General features: G+C 36.9%; 1 protein-coding gene across 1 annotated transcript; it reads right to left on the bottom strand.

Moving 5' to 3' along the window:
• Positions 1 to 4,476: 4,476 nt before the first annotated feature.
• LOC147504412 (uncharacterized) lies at positions 4,477 to 5,064 on the bottom strand. The gene has a single exon (XM_086605195.1). It carries the CDS (start codon positions 5,062 to 5,064, stop codon positions 4,477 to 4,479), a length of 588 nt encoding a protein of 195 aa, XP_086461321.1.
• Between the last annotated feature and the right edge of the window lie 17,085 nt (positions 5,065 to 22,149).

Here is a 22,149-nt window from a genome sequence, read left to right on the forward strand (position 1 = left end):
ACCGTGTTGTAATGAAACACATACATTACGTACACCAGTTAATACAATAACATATACATCTCGGTGATGGATAATTCAATTGTCATTGCAAATACATACAACTATGCATTCTTTACAGTCAAGTAGGCATCATAAAAGGTTTTCAGATTGACTTACATTTTACATACTTTACATGTGCAGACTTGAAAAACCTCCCAACCACTAGCTGCTTTCGAGAATCAAGACATTGAAACGTTGCTGAAGATTCTACTGAACGTAGCTTTTCACCAAGCTTTGTTGTAGTCGAACAGTCGTCAACACATATTACCATAACCACTTTCTATTTTCCCCCTCTCTCATTCATCTTGTTCACTTTTTGTGTAAGCCGCTCTTCTCTTCCTTTTCCCATATTATTTTTGTCACACTTAACCTTTGTGTATGTGATTTAGTACTATGACTTTGTTTATCCATGTCTACGGAACAACTCTTAACATAAAATATAAGGAAATATTTGAGAAGTTGGACATGATAGAGTTAGCTACCCCAGGATGCTGTCAAGTTATAATGATCTATCCTCTCAAATTGAAAGTTTTTTTTCAATTTGAGAATATAGATCATTATAACTTGACAGCCACCGGGATAGCCAACTCTATCATAACCTTATTTTCTTATATGAGGTTCCTATATTTCCATACCTATTAGGCCGTGCTTTGAATGTGAATTCAAATAATAGGGAAATGGCATAGTGAAACCTTCATACCTTTAGGTTAATTGTTCAGTAATAGAAAAGTTAGAGATAAAAATTGTCATAGTATTTACATCACATAAACGAGTAGAGGTTAATGACACACCACTAGCAGTACCCAAATCCCCCATGTCATAGGCTCCATCTAGTAGATGATGATTACCGTAACCTCTTTCAATTTTCCCTCTCTCTCATTCTTCTTGTTCACTTTTTGTGTAAGCCGGCTTTCTCGTCCTTCTCCCACATTATTTTTGTCACACTTAACCTTTGTGTATGTGATGTAGTACTATGATATTGTTTATCTAGGTCTATGGAACAACTCTTAACCTAAAATATAAGGAAATATTTGAGAAACTGGACATGATAAAGTTAGCTACCTCAGGAGGCTGTCAAGTTATAATGATCTATCCTCTCAAATTGAAAGTTTTTTTCAATTTGAGAAGATATATCATTATAACTTGATAGCCACTGGGATAGCCAACTCTATCATAACCTTCTTTTCTTATATGAGGTTCCTATATTTCCATACCTATTAGATCGTGCTCTGAATGTGAATTCAAATAATAGGGAAATGGCATAGTGAAAACCTCATACCTTTAGGTTAATTGTTCAGTAATAGAAAAGTTAGAGATAAAAATTATCATAGTATTTACATCATATAAACGAGTAGAGGTTAATGACACACCACTAGCAGTACCCAAATCCTCCATGTAATAGGCTCCATCTAGTAGATGATGATTACCATAACCACTTTCTGTTTTCCCTCTCTCTTATTCTTCTTGTTCACTTTTTGTGTAGGCCGGCTTTCTCCTCCTTTTCCCACATTATTTTTGTCCCACTTAACCTGTGTGTATGTGATGTAGTACTATGACATTGTTTATCCATGTCTATAGAACAACTCTTAACCTAAAATACAAGGAAATATTTGAGAAGTTGGACATGATAGAGTTAGCTACCCCAAGAGGATGTCCGGTTGTAATGATATCCTTTCAAATTTAAAGTTTTTTTTTCAATTTGAGAAGACATCATTATAACTTGACTACCACCGGGATGGCCAACTCTATCATAACCTTCTTTTCTTATATGAGGTTCCTATATTTCTATACCTATTAGGCAGTGCTTTGAATGTGAATTCAAATAATAGGGAAATGGCATAATGAAACCCTCATACCTTTAGGTTAATTGTTCGGTAATAGAAAAGTTAGAGATAAAAATTGTCATAGTATTACATCATATAAACAAGTAAAGGTTAATGACACACCACTAGTAGTACCCAAATCCCCCATGTCATAAGCTCCATCCAGTAGATGATGATGGTGAGTGTTTGTTGGAAACTGGGAATCAAGTGATAGTAAAAGCTGGACACATGCCTCCACCAATCAAAATTACCATTATTTTCCCTCATTATCAACATAACACAAGAAAAACCAATAAATGAGTATTCTCGGGTATTCCACTTAAGTGTCATATACACGAGTATTCCACATAAATTGTCATACACTGGACTATATACTATATAAGATGTCATATGCAGGATTACTTCACAATTTTAACATACTAATATACTACTCAATGTGTTTTATTCACAACTTCTTCTAACTTATTAATGTTATCCTGCTTTAAATGTCATAATCTAGAGTAGTTCGTTTTTTGTATACAAACACAGTGCAATATGCAACATGAACTGTCTTTATATGGGGCTAGTTCTCATATAGTTAACATACTGAACATATTTGAATATGTAAGCTTGGAAAAGGATAACATCAGCCCAAAATTTTCACCAAGTAGCCCAATTTAAAGTACGTATAAGACAAAAAAGAAAAATGTGTTAGGTTTTACATTGGATTGAACTAAGGATGTATGTTGATACTAATTTTTGTATAGTGACATAAACCACCTCAAGTCTCACAATCAATCTCATAGTCGGTACTAACAAGAAATTTGTAAAATTTAGCTCCAATGGCAACAAAGAAAGGATAAGAAAAACTAGAGAAGATACAAATAGTGTCCCCATACCATGTATGAGGCATCAATGAATGGATTAGTGACAGCTACAACATCGATATCATCTCTGCTTGTTGCAATACGTAAGACCAACCTTCCAATCCGGCCAAAACCTCCACGATAGTAATTTTCAGATAGACTGGAAGACCAGATGCATTCTATGCTCTAAAACTAAACTGCGACATTGCTAGTCTAGATGGAACCTAAAAGATGCAAATAAGCTAATAATAAACAAGTTTTCAAGAAAAAAAAAAGCTCACCGTTAATCCCAATCTTTGTCTTCCCACCGCTCCATGACTCTATACATGAGCAAAAATGACACCAAATAAGACAACTTCACAAAATTAAAAACTAATCACCCTAAAAGTCCTATAATACAGCTCTTACTAGGAATGGTCGGGGTGGTCTCTGTGGCTGTGGCTTTGATAGGCTGAATACTTCTTCCACTACATTTCCTATACAGTTCAGACATAGAATCATGAGATTTACTGTGAAATTAAAGAAAAATTCACTACAATGTCATAGAAACCAGTGTTTGATAACTCAATTGTAAGGATAATGAGTCAACTTGAACTGAGTTACCGAAAATGCTTGTCTGGACCTTAGCTTACTTCAGACTGTGATTACCACTGAATGATTGCTGAGAAAGACAAAAAGTAATAGAAATCATTGTAAATTCAAATAAAACAACAAACAAACAACAATAAAAATAAATAAATAAATAAATAAACTTATTCCTCTCTTTGAAACCATTTAATTCAAACATGCCCATATGATAGGGGCTACACAGTTTTTTCTAGTGAAAAAAAATTTTGTCGGGGCATATGAGCATAAAAAAGCCTGGGAACTTTGTACTTGCTTGTGCTCTAAATAGTATAAAAGATGCAATGTATTGTCCAAAGTCTAAAAGCACACACGATAGACTGGGAAAACTCAATGAGAGGCTAAATGACATGTAAGTGCAGAAAATGAAAATAAATTTGGTCGGGACATGTGAGATTTGATATTGGTAATGATATATGAAATAACTAGAGTATCCAAATAAAGGGCAAATCTGGGAGTGCCCCCCGCCCCCAAGATATTGTCAGAAAAAAAAATGTATATGCAGTCTCTGAACTTTCTACTTGTTGATACTCTAATTAGTATATTGTCATAGGGCTATAGACCATCTAGCTAATCTCTCTATTTTTATTCCCAATATTTGATTCCTTAATTAATAACTAGTAGGACCTCCCTCTCAACTCTCATGGCATCTATAATAATGAGAACAAAATAGAATTTTTAGGCTTTAAAGCCCAATGAGGCAACACATTGTCCAAATTCTAAAAGCACAAACAATTGAGCTTGGAGCCAAGTGCTCATGCAGTGATGAAATTAAAATGCTCAAGTATTACCACTAAATGATTGCTGAGAAAGACAAAAAGTAACAAAAATCATTGTAAATTCAAATAAAATAAACAAGCAACAATAAAAATAAAAAAAAAAAAAAAAAAAAAAAAATAAAAAAACCTTATTCCTCTCTTTGAGACCATTTAATTCAAACATGCCCATATGATATTCCTCCTCTTGATGTAAAACTCACAAACATTGTAATGGCACTATCACACTATGAATCAATAAAAGTTGGAGATGCAACTTAAGCAGTTTCGACAAACAACACCAGCAACAAGAAAGGTGATAGTATCCAAACTTCATTTATTTTTTTAAAAAATTTAAGCTAGGGTTAGGCGGACCCCTACCTGCATTAATCAACCAAATCGTACAAATATGGTACTCGTTGCATCCTCCTCAACAAGATTATATAATTCTCTATCTATAGGAGGACCTACATGCAAAATATCAATACCATGGGAACTAGAGAGTCTTGCAAGATGATCAATGACTCTATTGGTGTCCCGATATACATGAGCAAAATTACAGCTTTTAAATTTGGTCGAAATTTCTAAGATGTGTGTTAACACATCAAGACAGTTCCATGGTGGCTTCGCCATTTTAGTTATCATTTGGATTGATAGAAGTGAGTCTGTAACCACATCTACATTCTCAAAGCCCATCTCCATACATCTGCACAGCCCAACCTCAATAGCTTTCAGTTCCTGGAATATAAATGACCGTTCGCCACCACTACCAGAAAACGCTACCAGAACTTCGCCCTTTCTGTTCCTGATTGCTCCACCATGTCTTGTACCCTCTCCTGTTAGTGACCCATCAGTATTCAGCTTAACTCGTTCTTGTTCTGGTGGGATCCACTGACAGTGATGATGTGTCGCTCTTTGAAACTTGACCTGGATGCCAATAGCTTGAGGCAACCTTCTGGCTTCAGTTGTGTCCTCCATTTCCGATATTTGCACATGAATGTAGGTTTTCATATTTGTTAGGATTCTTTTCAAAACCATTAATGCTGGCCTTCCCTGATTGTTAAACCTACGTGCATTTCGCTCTTTCCAGATTCCATCAACTATTGCGCAAATGTAGCTCTTATATATTTCAGCCACCCAACTCGAGCCCCTGCAGAATTTCAGAATAGATGACCACTCTCTGTAGGAATTTCTGCAATCAATAACTATAACAAAAATCTGCTTGATTCCATTGATGATCTCACGACAATACGTGTAGTCAAAGTAGAGGTGATTAGAGAACTCCCTACTTTGCTGACACTAGCAACAAGAGGAGTGAGAGAGTATCTTCTTTTGCATTAACCTATCTTAGGTGGATAGACTATTAGAGAACAGTTGCCAACAAGTAAAGGAACGCCGAGGGATTACCAATCGGCCCCATACCAGTCTCTGCCATTTTACTTTTTCCTTTTGTCTTCTTGATAAGAGCTTAAAACTGTAGTTTCAACCCCTTAACAATAATACTTTTAGACCAATTATGCGAGTAATAAATAAGAGTTAATACTGATTACGTGATTTTATGTATTTCAAGCATTGAAGTCAATTATGTGCAGAAATGTGCCACTTTGGCGAGATAAAGGAGCAAAGATTGGTGGCTAAGAAGTTCTGTGATTAAAGGCCAAGATTCAAGGAGAAAAAGCCTTTGTAAAGCCCAGTCAAAAGCTGAAAAGTCAAAGTCAACGCGGGCAGAAATAGTACACAAAAGTCAGCAGAACTTCCGAAGACCGTATCTTTGGACTCAGGCCTCGGAATTGGGTATATATTATGTCAAAATGACCATCTCGGAAAGAGCTTTCTAATGGTCTAAACCTTGACCCAATAAGAGAAGCAAAAGTAGATGAAAAGTCTTTTAAAGTCAAAGTCAGCTGAAAAGGGCTCTATGGACTAAAGAAATTAGGCTTTCGGCTCGATTTTCCAGCCCAAAACATGGCTCCTCAGCTCATGCACGAAAATGTGGATCTGATCTCCTCTATTTGCACACACAATACTTAGCTCTTAAGAGGAATTAGGTTACGTAGCAAGTAGCCATTAGATATTAGTTCTAGATCTAGATTTTAGATTCAATTAAATTAATTAGCTTTTTATTATGTTGTTTTAATTTAGGATTTGAATCACTTGTTATTTATTTATTAGATCAATAAAGTTAGTTGTTCTTCTTAATTTAGTTTTATTTTCCATTAAGTATTTAATTTCAATTCATAGATTTAGTTATTTGTAATTATTAGTTTCAATCAAATCTTGCATGAGTAGTTTTCATTTGAATTCAAACAAGTAAAGTTAGAATCTTTATACCATGTCTTGTTTCATTCTATGTGCAAATGATAGCATAATGATTCTAGGATAAACCTCCATTAGAAGGGGTTGAAGAAGCCTTGATGAAGCTTGATCTTTGTTAACTTAGAAATCGTCGTGATAATCTATTCAATTCTAGAAAGTAATTAGTTCACCATGAGAATGGGTTTCACATGCTAGTTATTAATTGGTAGAGATTGCCATGTATAATTAGGGATTAGAAATACCATTTTGATATGTGAAAGCATTGAAATTTGGATCACGAGGAATCTTTGTTAGTTGATTAAGTCGAGTTAAGATGGAATCAATCCCCCCTAATTCCTTATCATATAGTCAATTTAGAAATTCCGTAGTTTGAATTAGCATATCTTGTTAGTTCAATTCACATCGTAGTATAATTCCCACCATTACTCTCATTAACTTTGGCTAGGACTGATAACATATAGAAAACTTTGGATGCGAAAGAACTAGGAGTGGAATGAATCTTTTACTCCATTCTATTTCAATAGATTCGAGAGTAGAAATCTTTGATAAATTAGTCTTTGTAAAGTTTTAGTTTTACTTGCGTAACGAATATTCATCATTGATTCGTGAGTAAACTATCACTTTTACGTTTATGAAATGGCGCCGCTGCGGTCTTAGTTCCCTTTAGTATTGTTTTCTTCAGAATTGTTAGTCTTCCAAAGTCCCAAAAATCCACCCACCCTTGTTTGACTCTAACTGTGGTTGTCCATTTCAGCATTGAAATTTTCCTCGCAGAATTACACCGAGCGCAACCCGCACCCTAGGTAGCCTAAATTGGAGTGCCACCCGCGCCTTGCCTAGGCAAAACTCGAGGGCCTTCCGCGCTGAAGCGCCTGGACCTTGAGTTTTTCCTTAAGCGTGACCCGCACCCTACCAAGGCTAAGTTTGAGCACCCCCCACACCCAAACGGAACTCCAAATTTTGACTGAAAGGCGACCCACTTTACCTTGGCCTAATGAAGTAGCGACCCATGCCCTCTTCAAGGTTTTCAGTGTTCTAACTTGTTATATACACTGAGCACGCGTATACAAGATGTTATTCATAAGCGAAGCAAGGAGGCATTCAGGTATTTCTTTCTTCAAACACCTCACATCTCCTGTTAGAAGTTCATACTAGCATATCACGATTGTTTGGAGTGTTGTCGTGTTTAGTTAAGATTGGCCTTAGCCTTGCATGAGATTAAGGTCAGGCTTGATAGGGTTATATACTAAAAGCATTACTTTTGTATTAACTCTAATTCTTTATATTTTGAATGAGAATCATATGGGCAAATGTTATGCATATTATATATGTTATTAGTTATATGCATGTGTCTAATACTTTATATTGTAGATGATATAGTGTGGACACATAGAAGATCATATCATCAATACCTTATAAAGTATAAGTAATCATTAACAACCTAGATGGATTTTGACAAACCATTGGTACGGTTGTAGTATAATCTGGTATTAGTCTATCTTTACTATAGGATTACACTAGTACGCTTTGTGTGTATTGAATAGGACCAAGTGAGGTTATTTCTCCTTATACTTACTATATAAGATAACAAACGCCTCTGTTATTATGGATGCATGTCCTCCTAATCTAGATATAATAACGGGCACTTACGTGCATTATACATTACTTTAAATCATCAATGAGTGAGATTCATTGGTGAATCAACAAACTCGATGGATTGGGTAATGACATTGTATGTAAGGTGTGATGTTGATTATAAAAGGAATCTGTGTCCCGCAAGAAGTTGGGTTGATGATGTGCCCTTGAGGAGCTTCAAAAGATTGTCATGTAAACCCTGCAGGTGGATTTATTCCGACATGACAATGAGGTTGAGTGGTACTACTCAAGGACATAAGAAGTTGATTAATGTAGTTGTTAGTAACTTGACTTAATCAACGGATATTTTATATCTTAAACACGGGGAGATCAATGAGCATATAATATGGAGCCCACAAACGCTAACACGTAATTTGGGATTAGGGCGATAGTGCAACAATGGTCTTTAGTGGAATAAGCCATTTGTTGACGGACTTGGGCCGTGTGTTAGGCGCGAACATGGGAAGCCCAAGCCCGTCAGGAGGCCCAACCCTAATTTCTCCTTATGGTCCCTGTTGTAGCCTATAAATAGAATACTCTTTCTCTCTGGCTGAAATTCACTATTCACTAGTTTTGAAAAAAAGGCAAGAAAAGTAGATCTGAATTCGTTTATGATCTTGAGAGAAAAAAGGGGGTTGGTAGATCGTTGTCCACACAACGTCCAATCTATTCTAAAGGAATACAACAGAAGATCAAGTGGTTGATTTCGGATTTCATAAAGCTTGGATTCTCAAAGTTATCTAAATCGGATTCAAAGGTATGTTTTCTATTCAAAATCGTGAGAACCCCATTGATTCCGCTACGCGTGGGTTCTCGCGGTTTGTAGAAATATTGATTCTGAAAATAACGATTCCAACAAGGCCGAAGGAAAACGCCTAACGTAATCAACCAGCAACGTCAACAAACACGCCTTTCTAGTATACCACTCACTACACCTCTAGCTAATATACCACACACCACACCTGAAACAATGGCTGAAGAAAGAGAGTCTCCTCTCTCTGACTTTTACAAAGCCTTGAACGATAGCCCCAAATCTTGCATCGTTCTATCAGACCCAGTGGGGGATTTTTGAATCCCCAAATATATTTAATTTGTTACCCGTTTTTCATGGGTTAGACCATGAAAAGCCTTATCAGCATATGCGTAGGATTGACCAAGTCCTTACTACATTCCACCATTCTACGGTTGGTGCTGAACAAATTAAACTGAGGGTATTTCCCTTCACTTTAACCGACAAAGCGGCGTCTTGGTTAACTGCCCAAACGCCTAATTCTGTGGACTCGTGGGCCAAACTTGTTCAACTATTTATGGAACATTTTTACCCACCACTGAATATCGATGAAATGCTTTCCAAGATTCATTTTTTACGACAGAATCCTCATGAATCATTTTAGAGGCTTGGAATCATTTCCCCGGTCTTCTTATAGAGTGTCCACACCATAACCTCGCGAAAGACACGTTAGTTCGTGCCTTTTTCAAAGGACTTCTACACCACCATAAAGAAGTCCTTCACATAATGAATGGGGTGGTTTCCTAAGTAAAGGAGCTTTAGAGGCTTATAAATTTTTAGAAGATCAAACTAAGTGTAATAATAACTGGGGGGGTAGTGACGATTTCTCCCGTTCCGCTAGTTCTTCTACAACAGTTAAACTCGCCGGTATGTTTGAGATGAAACCTGATCCTAAACTTAAAAATTTAATCGAATCTCTCGTTAAAAAGGTAGAGGCTATTTCTGTTCAACAAAAGCATATTCCCGTCATGAATGTCAACACCAGTCCATGTAATTTCTGTTTTAGTCCAGAGCATCCCGACTCCTATTGTCCTCTAAACTATTTAACAACAAACATTACAACAAGATAACGTTTGCTCAATTAATAGTTATCCTATTCCTAAAGCCCCTTGGAGACAACACCCCAACTTCAGTTGGAGAAATAATCAACAAGTAACACCTCCAGGGTTTAATAACCCAAATGTTAGGCCAACAAACAATTACAACCAAGCTCCACCAAGGCAAGGACAGGGTCAGGGTAATTACAATAATTATAATACTAATATAGGTATCATTCCGGTAAATAATAACTATCAAAATCCACCTATTAATAATCAACGTGACATAGTTCCTATCACACAACCTATAACTAGCACTCCTCCACAACCGGATCATTTTGATGCCTTTATGCAAACCCAACAACAGATTTTACAAGCCATCCAAATTTCCTTATAGCAGTTAGCACAAGAGAAAGTACAACCCAAAGGTGTATTTCCAGGACAAGTGATACCTAATCCTAAAACACCAAACACAGCCTTTGAGGTAAATGGTAATACTAGTAACGAAAATGCAAATGTAGGGGAGATAAATTCCATCACCATTCTCCGTTCGGGCAGATTGGTTGATAACAAAGTAACTATGTCTATAGTTACCCCACTAATAGTCCCTACACCAGATATTATACTAGATACCGAAATAGAAACTGAAGATCCTATCCCTGTAGAGGTACCCTTTAAACCACAGCCTAAGAAATAGAAAAGCAAGGTTAACCATCCTGTTGATCCATATGCTAAATATAGAGAGAAACCACCGTTTCCTCATAAATTAGCTATGTTAAACAAGAATACAAATTTTGCCGAGATTAGGGAAGTCAATGACGTTACAATTAGCTGATAGGTCTATCAAGTATCCTATGGGTGTAGTGGAAAATATGCTGGTTAAGGTTCAGAATTTCTACTATCCTACGGATTTTGTTATCTTTGATACAGAAGTCGCTAACGACTCTATTCCGATCATTTTAGGGCGCCCTTTCTTGGCAACTGATAAGAGCCCAAAACTGTAGTTTTAACCCTGTAACAGTCATACTATTAGACCAATTATGTGAGTAATAATTAAGAGTTAACACGACACGTGTTTTTATGCATTCGGGCTTCAAAGTCCATTATGTGCAGAAATGTGCCACTTTAGCAAGATAAAGGAGCAAAGGTCGGTTACTAAGGAGTTCTGTGATTAAAGGCCAAGATTTAAGAAGATAAAGCCTTTCTAAAGCCCGGTCAAAAGTTGAAAAGTCGACGCGGGCAGAAACAGCACACAAGTCAGCAGAACTTTCGAAGGCCGTATCTTTGGACTCAGACCTCGGAATGGGGCCTACCTTATGTCAAAACGACCGGCTCGGAAAGAGATTTCCAATGGTCCAAGCCTTGACCCAATCAGAGGAGCAGAAGTGGACGAAAAGTCTGTTGAAGCCAACTGCAGCTGAAGAGGCCTTTTTGGACTGAATGAATTGGGTTTTGGGCCTGATTCTCTGGCCCAAAACATGGCTCCAAGCCCATGCACGATTTTTGGATCTGAAAGTATAAAAACCAAAGCTTCACTCTTTGTTAATGGTAGATAGTTAGACCTAGATTAGAAATTAGATTAGTAGCCTCCATTAATTAGTTTTAGATCTCAGTTTTAGAATTTCATTCCCTGTTTTAGATTAAAACTTTAAATCATTGTTCTTTATTGATTAGATAAATAAAATAGTTATTCTTGTCAATTTCGATTTTTGTCATTTACAATTTATTAGATCTAATTTCAATTCTTGTTATCATTCAATTCTTAGTTATTAATTAGATTTGATTATTGTTTAGTTAAATTTCATAAAGTTAGAATCTTTGTAATATGTTGTATTCAATTTCAATGGGAAATGATGGTTTGATGAATCAAGGCTAAAACCTCCATTAGAGGGGTTGATGAAGCCTTGATGAAAACTTAGTTGTATAGTGTAGAAGCGTTGTAGAGTCTATTCCATTCTAGAAGGTCGTGTTTAGCCATGAGAATGGGTGGGCGACCTCACATGCTAGTTATAATTGGTAGAAATGCCATGTTAATTAGGGATTAGAACAAGCAATTCTTACCGTAAGAACGTAAGAATTGGATTACAATGATCTATTCTAGGTGATTAAGTTGGATTCGAGGTGGATTCAATTCCCCTCAAATTCTTTATCTAGATTCAAGAACATTAGTATTTCCATATATTTCGTAGTGACATTCAACATATTGCTTTTCATATTGCATCGTAGTATAATTTCCCTTCGTAAAGCTCTCATTAGACTTAAGACCGATTAATTAGACTAGAAAACATTCCATGCTAGAGAACTAGGAGTGGAACGAATTTGTTACTCTACGCTATTTCGATTGAATTGAGAGTAGAAACTTTGATAAATATAGACACGTAAATTAGTTTTAGTTTACTTACGTTTAGAGTTTCATCGCTTTATTCATTAGTAAAATTATTCATTTTATGTTTTATCAAATGGCGCCGCTGCCATCTTAGTTGCACTTTAGCATTATTTTCATAATAGAATTAGTTATTTTTAAGTCCCATTAAACCCACCCACCCTTGTTTGATTCATATTGTGGTTATCCGTTTCAGCGTCGAAAAATTCCGCAACAAAATTACACGAGTGCTTGCGCTTATAAGGAGCGCACCGCCATATAGTTGCGGAACAGCGACCGTGACCGCCCTCGGACGGGCGAACCCGCCCTAAGTTACTGGACCACGAGTGCGACCCGCGCTAAGTCACTAGAACAAGGAGCGAATCAAGGCTTCTATGCGCGCACACTGCCTCTAAGCCAAAAATCCCGGATTTCAACAGGTTTGTTTCAAACTTCAATTTTTAAGTTTTTCAGTGTTCTAACTTATTATTTATTAATGAACACGCGTAAACAAGACGCTATTCATAAGCGAAGCAAGGGACTTAATAAGGTATTCCTTTCTTCCACACCTCGTGATCTCCGGTTAGAGGTTTTTCTACTAGTATATCGAATTATTTGGAGTGTTGCATGTTTAGTTAACTTCGACTTAGTCTTGCATGAGATTAAAGGTGCGGTCGAAGAAAAACAACTAACGTAATTACACGGCAACGTCAACAAACAAGTCTATCTAGTTTCCCACCCACTACACCTCTAGCTACTATTTCACATACACCACCTGATATTATGGATGAAGAAAGAGAGACTCCTCTCTCTGACTTTTATAAAGCCTTGAGCGATAGCCCTAAATCTTGCATCGTTCTAGCAGACCCAGTGGGGGATTTCCGCATCCCCCCAAATATATTTAATTTGTTACCCGTTTTTCATGGTTTAGACCATGAAAAACCTTATCAGCACATGCGTAGGATTGAACAAGTCCTTATAACATTTCCACCATCCTACGGTTGGTGCGGAACAAATTAAATTAAGGGTATTCCCTTTCACCTTAGCGATAAGGGCGTCTTGGTTAACTGCCCAAAGCGTTTAATTCTCGTGGACTCGTGGGCCAAACTTGTTCAATTTGTTTATGGAACATTTTTACCCACCCCTAAAGACGGATGAAATGCTTTCCAAGATTCACTTCTTTCGACAGAATCCTCATGAATCATTTTAGAGGCTTGGAATCGTTTCACCGATCTCCTTATAGAGTGTCCACACCATCACCTAACAAAAGACACGTTAGTTCGTGCCTTTTTCAAAGGACTTCTACACCACCATAAAGAAGTCTTAGACATAATGAATGGGGGTAGTTTCCTAAGTAAAGGAGCCTCAGAGGCATATAAATTTTTGGAAGATCAGACTAAGCGTAATAATAATTGGGGGGGGTAGTGGCGATTACTCCCGCTCCGCTAGTTTTTCTTCAACAGTTAAGGCTACCAGTATGTTTGAGGTTAAATCAGATCCTGAGCTTAAAACTCTAATTGAATCCCTCACTAAAAAGGTAGAGGCCATTTCTGTACAACAAAAGCCTATCCCGTCATGAATGTAAATTCAAATCCATGTAGTTTCATTTGGAGTCCCGAGCATCCCGACTCCCCATCGCCCTATAGCCTATGAACATTCTTGTTCCATTAATAGTGAACCTAACTCCCCCTTAGAGACAAAACCCCAACTTCGGTTGGAGAAATAACCAACAAGTCACACCTACATGTGGTACAATAATCAATATGTTAGGCCAACGCGACCGCGGTTATAACCAAGCTCCACCACAACAAGGACGGATCGGGGTAATTATAATAATTATAACAACCGCTTAACCCTCGACAAGGTCAAGCACAAGGTTAATGTAGTTATAATAATTATAATGCTAATAGAGGTATCGTTCAGGTAAATAATAACTATCACAATCCACCCATAAATAATCAACGCGAGATAGTTGCAGTCACACCACCCGTGACTACTACACCCACACAACCGGATCGTCTTGACACCTTCATACAAGTGAGCCAACAACTTTTCCAAACCATGGCTCAATCTAACCAACACATTCTACAATCCGTTAATAATTTAAACCAACGGTTATCCCAAGAGAAGCCCAACCAAAAGCGTGTTTCCGGGCCAAGCGATACCTAACCCTAGAGCGGCAAAACACGACCTTTGAGGTAAACGGTAATACTAGTACGGAAACTACAACCGTAGGTGAGCTAAATGCCATCACCACTCTCCGTTCTGGAAGAGTGATTGATAACAAAGTAACTATGCCTATAGTTACTCCATCAGTACTCCCTACACCGGATATCGAACTAGATACCGAAATAGAAACTGAAGAACCTACCACTGTAGAGGTACCAGTTAAACCACAACCTAAGAAACAGAAAGCCAAGGTTACACATCAAGTCGAGCCATACGCTAAATATAGAGCGAAACCACCGTTCCCTTAGAAAGTAGCTATGCTAACCAGGGATACTAACTTTGAGGAGATTAGGAACGTTTTCAAAAATCTAACGATAAACCTTCCTTTTCTCGAAGCTATAAAAAAGCTACCTAACCATGCTAAGTTTCTTAAGGAGTTGTGCACTACTAGGCGTAAGACTAACATACCTAAAGACGCCTTTCTAACTGAACAGTTCCCAACTTTATCCGAAAATAATGGAATTGTTAAGTACAAGGACCCTGGTCGTCCTACTGTACAATGCACCTTAGGAGATTCTCACACGACGACCACGCTACTAGACCTGGGGGCCAGTGTTAACTTACTCCCGTTTTATTTGTATAAACAAATAGGTCTAGAGGAGATGCAACCTACTAAAATGACATTGCAATTAGCGGATCGGTCTATTAAGTATCCTAAGGGTGTGGTTGAAAACGTGCTGGTTAAAGTCCAAAATTTTTACTACCCAGCCGACTTTGTTATCCTCGACACAGAAGTCACTAACGACTTTGTACCTATCATTTTAGGGCGTCCCTTCTTGGCTACTGCCAACGCGCTCATAAACTGCCACGATGGTTCGATGTCCTTGTCCTTTGGCCATCTTTCTGTTGAGGTAAATGTTTTCAAAACGAGGACACAGTATCCCGATTCATCTACAAATGGCAAGGTTAGCATGATCGAGAGCTTAGCTCAAGATTACTTCAAAAACATGTTTTCGGAGAAACAAATTAACAAATTCCTTTTCTTCGGAAATTCCGAATTTAACAATGACTCCCTGGTAGTAGACGAAATTGAAGAAGAATTCCTGCAACTCTTTTGCACCGCTTCTTTACCACTTCGCGAGTCCCCCCTTGCCAACAACCATTCATCCCTTGATGCTATGACGGAAGATGAATTTTTCAATCTCTATCCCAGTGATCCTTTTGACCCACCTATTGAGGAATGTCTTGCATATATCAAGATTTCTGATGATATGGACTTGAGAGCTCTAGCTGAGAATCATTCACCTTCCATCACCAATATTCCCCACCCTCCACCTTTTCAAACGAACCTCGAGTTTGCACTCGATCCTTTAGTTTCTCCTGTGCTTCATGATTTTTTAAATCCACCTAGTAAACAAATCCTTCCCAAGGATAAACCACTTGACACCTTCATTTTCAGACTTGAGACAGTCCCTAACTACACCATGAATGAGTTTTGTGCTAAACCCACATCCTCATTTTTTCCATGCTTTCCCTCTAAAACTTATCCCAATACACCATATTTTCCACAACCATTCACTTTTCCATACTTATTCACTAGGACACCCTCTCGTTCAAAGATGAAACATAAGGTGCATGCTCAGTTATGTTATAGGTCTATCCGACTTCGCTTTCATTCCACTAGGTCAAGGCCAGAGGGAAATCTTGGTGCTTGATTGTGTTTGGATATGTTTTTCATGCGATATTTATTTATGGAACGATCCACAACTATTTCGGGTTGTTGATATATGATAAACTGCATGTTCATACATATGTTTAGATAAGTCTAGGAAATCGACTTTAAAAGACCCAAGTTTTCAGACAATACCAACTTTTCGAGTATAGGCCAAACAAAATTTCAAACTTAAAAATAGTTTTCCAATTTTGTTTGGGGTGTATGATTTTGGTATTCATTTCAAATCATGTTGCCACCCTAAGCCCCTGTCATGTTTACTCCAAAGAGAGTTTGTGTTAGTTAGCACGCACCGGTTTAATTGTGCTTCATATTATTATATCATCTTTACAATATTTCATGTTGTAACGCCAATTTTGCCACGTTTCTATGGTAAATTCTTTCCTTATCTCTTTACACTTTGAGGACAAAGCGTCCGATTGTTTGGGGGTGGGATAGAAACATTGCAAAAATTAGACACTTTTAGGATGTAAATTACGCACTTTTATTTATAAAATGTTAAAAATTATAAAAATTAGTTAGTTACATAATTTAATTGTGCTATTGAATTGTTTCATGAACCCCCTTCTCCCAAATTGTTTGGGGGTAGAATAGAAACACAATGTAAATGTTAAGCACATATTAGGTTGTATATTACGTATTATTTGTCTAAAATAAAAATAAAAAAAAATAAAAAGTTTATGCTATACACTTAGGAATATTGGTATTGTTTCTTTCTCTATGCTCTTAATAATCTAGAAGTCTCACTTGAGCTTTTGCATTAGAATAGTTTTTTAGAAACTTAGGTTAATATGTAGGTAATAATCTTTGCATCTATCTATAAATATATTACATGAGTATCTATGATTGTTTGGCAAGTAAGTTTCAAATCTAGGCTAGAGTACTTATTCTACAAATCCCGTATTTAATATAGCCTAAAGCCTTATATGAGTGAAACATTTGAGAAATGACACAAGGAAGAAGTATATTCCGAATAGAGAAATCACACGTCCACTTGCTTGACCACTATACCATGTCCTAAGAGAGAATTTAGGCCCTTTTTGGATCGATATAGCCAGAAATTCAAACCTATGAATTATTTTCCGCTAGTCGCCCCTCCGAGCCTTTCTTTAGCCTTTCATAAACCACAAATCCTTTACCCTATTACAAAAACAAAACAAAATAAAAAAAATTAACCTACCCAATTTAGAATAAGTCTGAGAATAGAATGAGGAAGGAAGAAGAAGAGAAAAAACCTGTGTAAACAAAAATTAGTTAGTTGCTTCAGAAAATAAAGAAAAGAAATTTCCATCCAAAGAAAAGAAAAATAAAAATAGAAATAAAATAAAAACTCCAAAAAATAGAATAGAAGGAGTCAAAAGCCAAAGAAAAAGAAAAAAAATATGGCTAAGGATGGAAACAAAGTGTAGAAGCAAAAGTAAATAACAAGGTTTTCTCTAGTTACATAATATGAAGACTCTATTATCTCAGACTTGTCCTTTTTGAATATCCGTTTCCTTCATTCTTAAACCATCTTCTAATCCCCGCAACACCTAATAAAGACCTCTAGCTCAATTAGGAATAGGTTAGTGGGATATTAAGTGGGAGATGTGTTTGATCGACTCCAGCTTCCTTGTGTGTCATTGAGAATGTAAGGTAAAGTGTGCCCACTGCGCACTAGAGTAGCAAAACTTGAGTGGAAAAATCAGAGTGTTGTATCTTGACTATTATGGTGAGAACCTACTTAAGGACGTTATTCCGAGTTTCAGAAACGGACCTGCTATTGCATTTCATAGTATTCCTCATTGTATATGTGTTTATTGTAGATGATTGATTATTATGCATATATTAGCTTAGGTTTTTGACTTGGTTATTCTTGTTCATAGCTAGTGAGATGTATAGATAATTTGGCGCATGAATAAGGAAACAATAGTTTTATTTCTTAGTCGTTGTAGTATAGATGAAGTTTGTGAGTACCTTCACTGGAAAAATCTCACGAGGCTATAACTCGCCCACTAGGAAATTCCTAGTGGTTTAAGGCCTTGTTGCATATGGTCAATGCAATCGCACTCAGCGAAACGAGAGTAGTTAGAACTCCATTTTTGGTCACTTATTCTAATTTCTCATCTTTGCTTGAGGACAAGCAAAATGTTGTTTGGGGGTGGTTTGATAAGAGCCCAAAACTGTAGTTTTAACCCTGTAACATTCATACTATTAGACCAATTATGTGAGTAATAATTAAGAGTTAACACTGATTTCGTGTTTTTATGCATTTCAGGCTTCAAAGTCCATTATGTGCAGAAATGTGCCACATTAGTGAGATAAAGGAGCAAAGGTCGGTTACTAAGGAGTTCCGTGATTAAAGGCCAAGATTTAAGAAGATAAAGCCTTTCTAAAGACCGGTCAAAAGCTGAAAAGTCGACGCGGGCAGAAACAACACACAAGTCAGCAGAACTTTCGAAGGCCGTATCTTTGGACTCAGACTTCGGAATGGGGCCTACCTTATGTCAAAACGACCGGCTCGGAAAGAGCTTTCCAATGGTCCAAGCCTTGACCCAATCAGAGGAGCAAAATTGGACGAAAGGTCTGTTGAAGCCAACTGCAGCTGAAGAGCCCTTTTTGATTGAAGAATTGGTTTTGGGCCCGATTCTTCGGCCCAAAACATGGCTCCAAGCCCATGCACGATTTTTGGATCTGAAAGTATAAAACCAAAGCTTCACTCTTTGTTAATGGTAGATAGTTAGACCTAGATTAGAAATTAGATTAGTAGCCTCCATTAATTAGTTTTAGATCTCGGTTTTTAGAATTTCATTCCCTGTTTTAGATTAAAACTTTAAATCATTGTTCTTTATTGATTAGATAAATAAAATAGTTATTCTTGTCAATTTCGATTTTTGTCATTCACAATTTATTAGATGTAATTTCAATTCTTGTTATCATTCAATTCTTAGTTATTAATTAGATTTCGATTATTGTTTAGTTAAATTTCATAAAGTTAGAATCTTTGTAATATGTTGTATTCAATTTCAATGGGAAATGATGGTTTGATGAATCAAGGTTAAAACCTCCATTAGAGGGGTTGATGAAGCCTTGATGAAAACTTAGTTGTATAGTGTAGAAGCGTTATAGAGTCTATTCCATTCTAGAAGGTCGTGTTTCGCCATGAGAATGGGTGGACGACCTCACATGCTAGTTATAATTGGTAGAAATGCCATGTTAATTAGGGATTAGAACGAGCAATTCTTAACGTAAGAACGTAAGAATTGGATTACAACAGTCTATTCTAGGTAATTAAGTTGGATTCGAGGTGGATTCAATTCCCCTCTAATTCTTTATCTAGATTCAAGAACATTAGTATTTCCATATATTTCGTAGTGACATTCAACATATTGCTTTTCATATTGCATCGTAGTATAATTCCCCTTCGTAAAGCTCTCATTAGATTTAAGACCGATTAATTAGACTAGAAAACATTCCAAGCTAGAGAACTAGGAGTGGAATGAATTTGTTACTCCACGCTATTTCGATAGAATTGAGAGTAGAAACTTTGATAAATATAGACACGTAAATTAGTTTTAGTTTACTTACGTTTTGAGTTCATCGTTCATTTCGTAGGTAGACTATTCAATTTTATGTTTATCAGCAACTGCTAACGCGTTTATAAACTGTCGTGATGGTTCGATGTCCTTGTCCTTTGGCCATCTTTCCGTTGAGGTCAATGTTTTTAAAACAATCAAACAGTTTCCTGGTACAAATATCGGTGGAGAGGTTAGCATGATCGAGAGCTTAGCTCATGATTATTTCAAAATAACATTTCCGGATGACAAGATGCACAAATTTCTTTCCTTTGGAAGCTCCAACTTCGACAAGGACTCCTTGGACGTAGATGAAATTAAGGAAGATTTCTTTCAACTCTTTTGCAACTCTTTCCTGCCACCTCGCGAGTCCCACCCTACCAACATCCATTTATCCCTTGACACTATGAAGATGAATTTTTCACCCTCTATCCCAGTGATTCTTTTAACCCGCCTATTGAGGAATGTCTGGCATATCTCAAGACTTCTAATGATCTAGACCTAAGAGCTCTAGCTGACACTCATTCATCTTCCATCACCAATTTTCATTCATCTTCCATCACCAATTTTCAACACCTTTCACCTTTTCAAAGGAACCTGGAGTTTGCGTTTGACCCTCTTGTTTCTTCTGTGCTTAACGATTTTCTAAATCCTCTTAATACATAAATAATTCCCAAGGGAAAGGCACTTGACACCTTCATTTTCAGAATTGAGACAGTACCCACATTCTCATTTTTTCCATTCGTTCCTTCTAAAACTTATCCATATCCAACATATCTTCCACAAACATCTATTTTCTCCCGATCATTCACTTGGACACCCTCTTGTTCAATGATGAAGAAGAAGGTGCATGCGTGGTTACGTTCAAGATCTATCAGACTTCGCTTTTATTTCAATAAGTTGCGTCGTAGAGAATCTTGGTGCTTGATTCTGTTTGGGAGTGCATTCCATGTTATTTATTTATGAAAAGACCCACAACTCTTTAGGTTGTTGATATATGGAAAACTGCAGGGTATATATATATATATCCAATTATTTGTTAAAGTCTCGAGTATCTGACTATAAACGGCTCATTTTGTTGGTTGGTGTACTTCCTTAGAATTCCATATATTGGTAAGTGCGCCATTCAGGTAATCGAGCCCTCCCTATGGAGTGTGTGGCTGTAAGTACCGGATCCTAAGTCCACGGTTAACATAATTCATGTTTTTCACTCTTGCATGTTTTCTCGGATTTTGAGTCATGTTCATCTATGGTGTGAATTATGCATTTATTGCTTTCTTGTTTATCTTATATTAAATCTTATTCATAAAAAAAATAAAAAATTGTTAAAATCACAAACATCGTAATTTAGGAAGTCTCGGGAATCTGACTTTAAAAGACCCACTTTTAAAAACAAAATTTCTAAATGTTGTTGTCTAAAATTTGTTTGGGGGTGGAGTGTTCATTTTCCATCCTGGATTGTTCAACTTTTCATTTGTGTTGTTTAAGCCGTTTAATTGTATTCAGATTCAGGTTGACATTATCTATGAAATTAGAGTTCATTCGTTCACGTAACTTACGTCATGCGCGCACTTTGAGGCATTTTCTATCTTCTTATATGTCATCCATAGTCGGAATAGAGTGTTTTATGAATCATTGGATTGAAAATTCTCTCCTGATCATTTCCATAGCTCATTCGCAAAAATCAGACCGGTAACGAAGCGGCAATTTTAGTTTGAAGTTGCGCAAAAAATCGACAAAAATTGAAAAATCAAATTGGGCTTGGGCCCAAACTCGCACGCACGTGCATCCCTTTCCTTCAAACCAACAGTTCGTGATTTCCATTTTCCACCACCGCCATTAACAAGCTTTAAACCCTAACCAAATAAAAATAAAAAAATAAAAAAATAAAAAAATAAAAAATAAAAACCTAAATACACCCATGCCCAAAGTTCAAATCGATTTCAAATCTTCTCCAAACCTCTCCCACACCAATTTCAAACAATTTAAACCACCGAAAACCACCAAAAATCCAAGAAATTGGAGCTACCGCACCACCACCATCGTTTTTCTAGTGAGGTTGTTTCACATTGTTTCCTATACCATATACAAACCTTCAAATCAATTCAAAACTTCCAATGGCTTTAAGACGAAGAATTTTGTCGGAACAAGCTTTTACGGCCGACCGCTTCACGCCGTTTTATGGGGACGAGATGATTAGGAGGAATTGGAATAGGTTGTGGTACTCGACAGATGATTTCTACCACTCCGATTTAGTTGAAAAATTTTATAAGAAGAGAGAGTTGGATGGACAGAAAATTTTCATAAAGGTGGTCGGGACGCGGAGAGAATTATCGAGAGAGAAGTTGGCTGAGATTGTAGGCATTATGCCTGCATGCCACCTCGAAGCCACCGTGCAGGAATTCCAGTATACTAGAGTTCTTGCATTGATGAAAGACACTCTCATGGAGGGTCAATACAATACGAAT

This window comes from Coptis chinensis, chromosome 4 (assembly GCF_015680905.1).
Source record: "Coptis chinensis isolate HL-2020 chromosome 4, ASM1568090v1, whole genome shotgun sequence".
NCBI lineage: Eukaryota > Viridiplantae > Streptophyta > Magnoliopsida > Ranunculales > Ranunculaceae > Coptis > Coptis chinensis.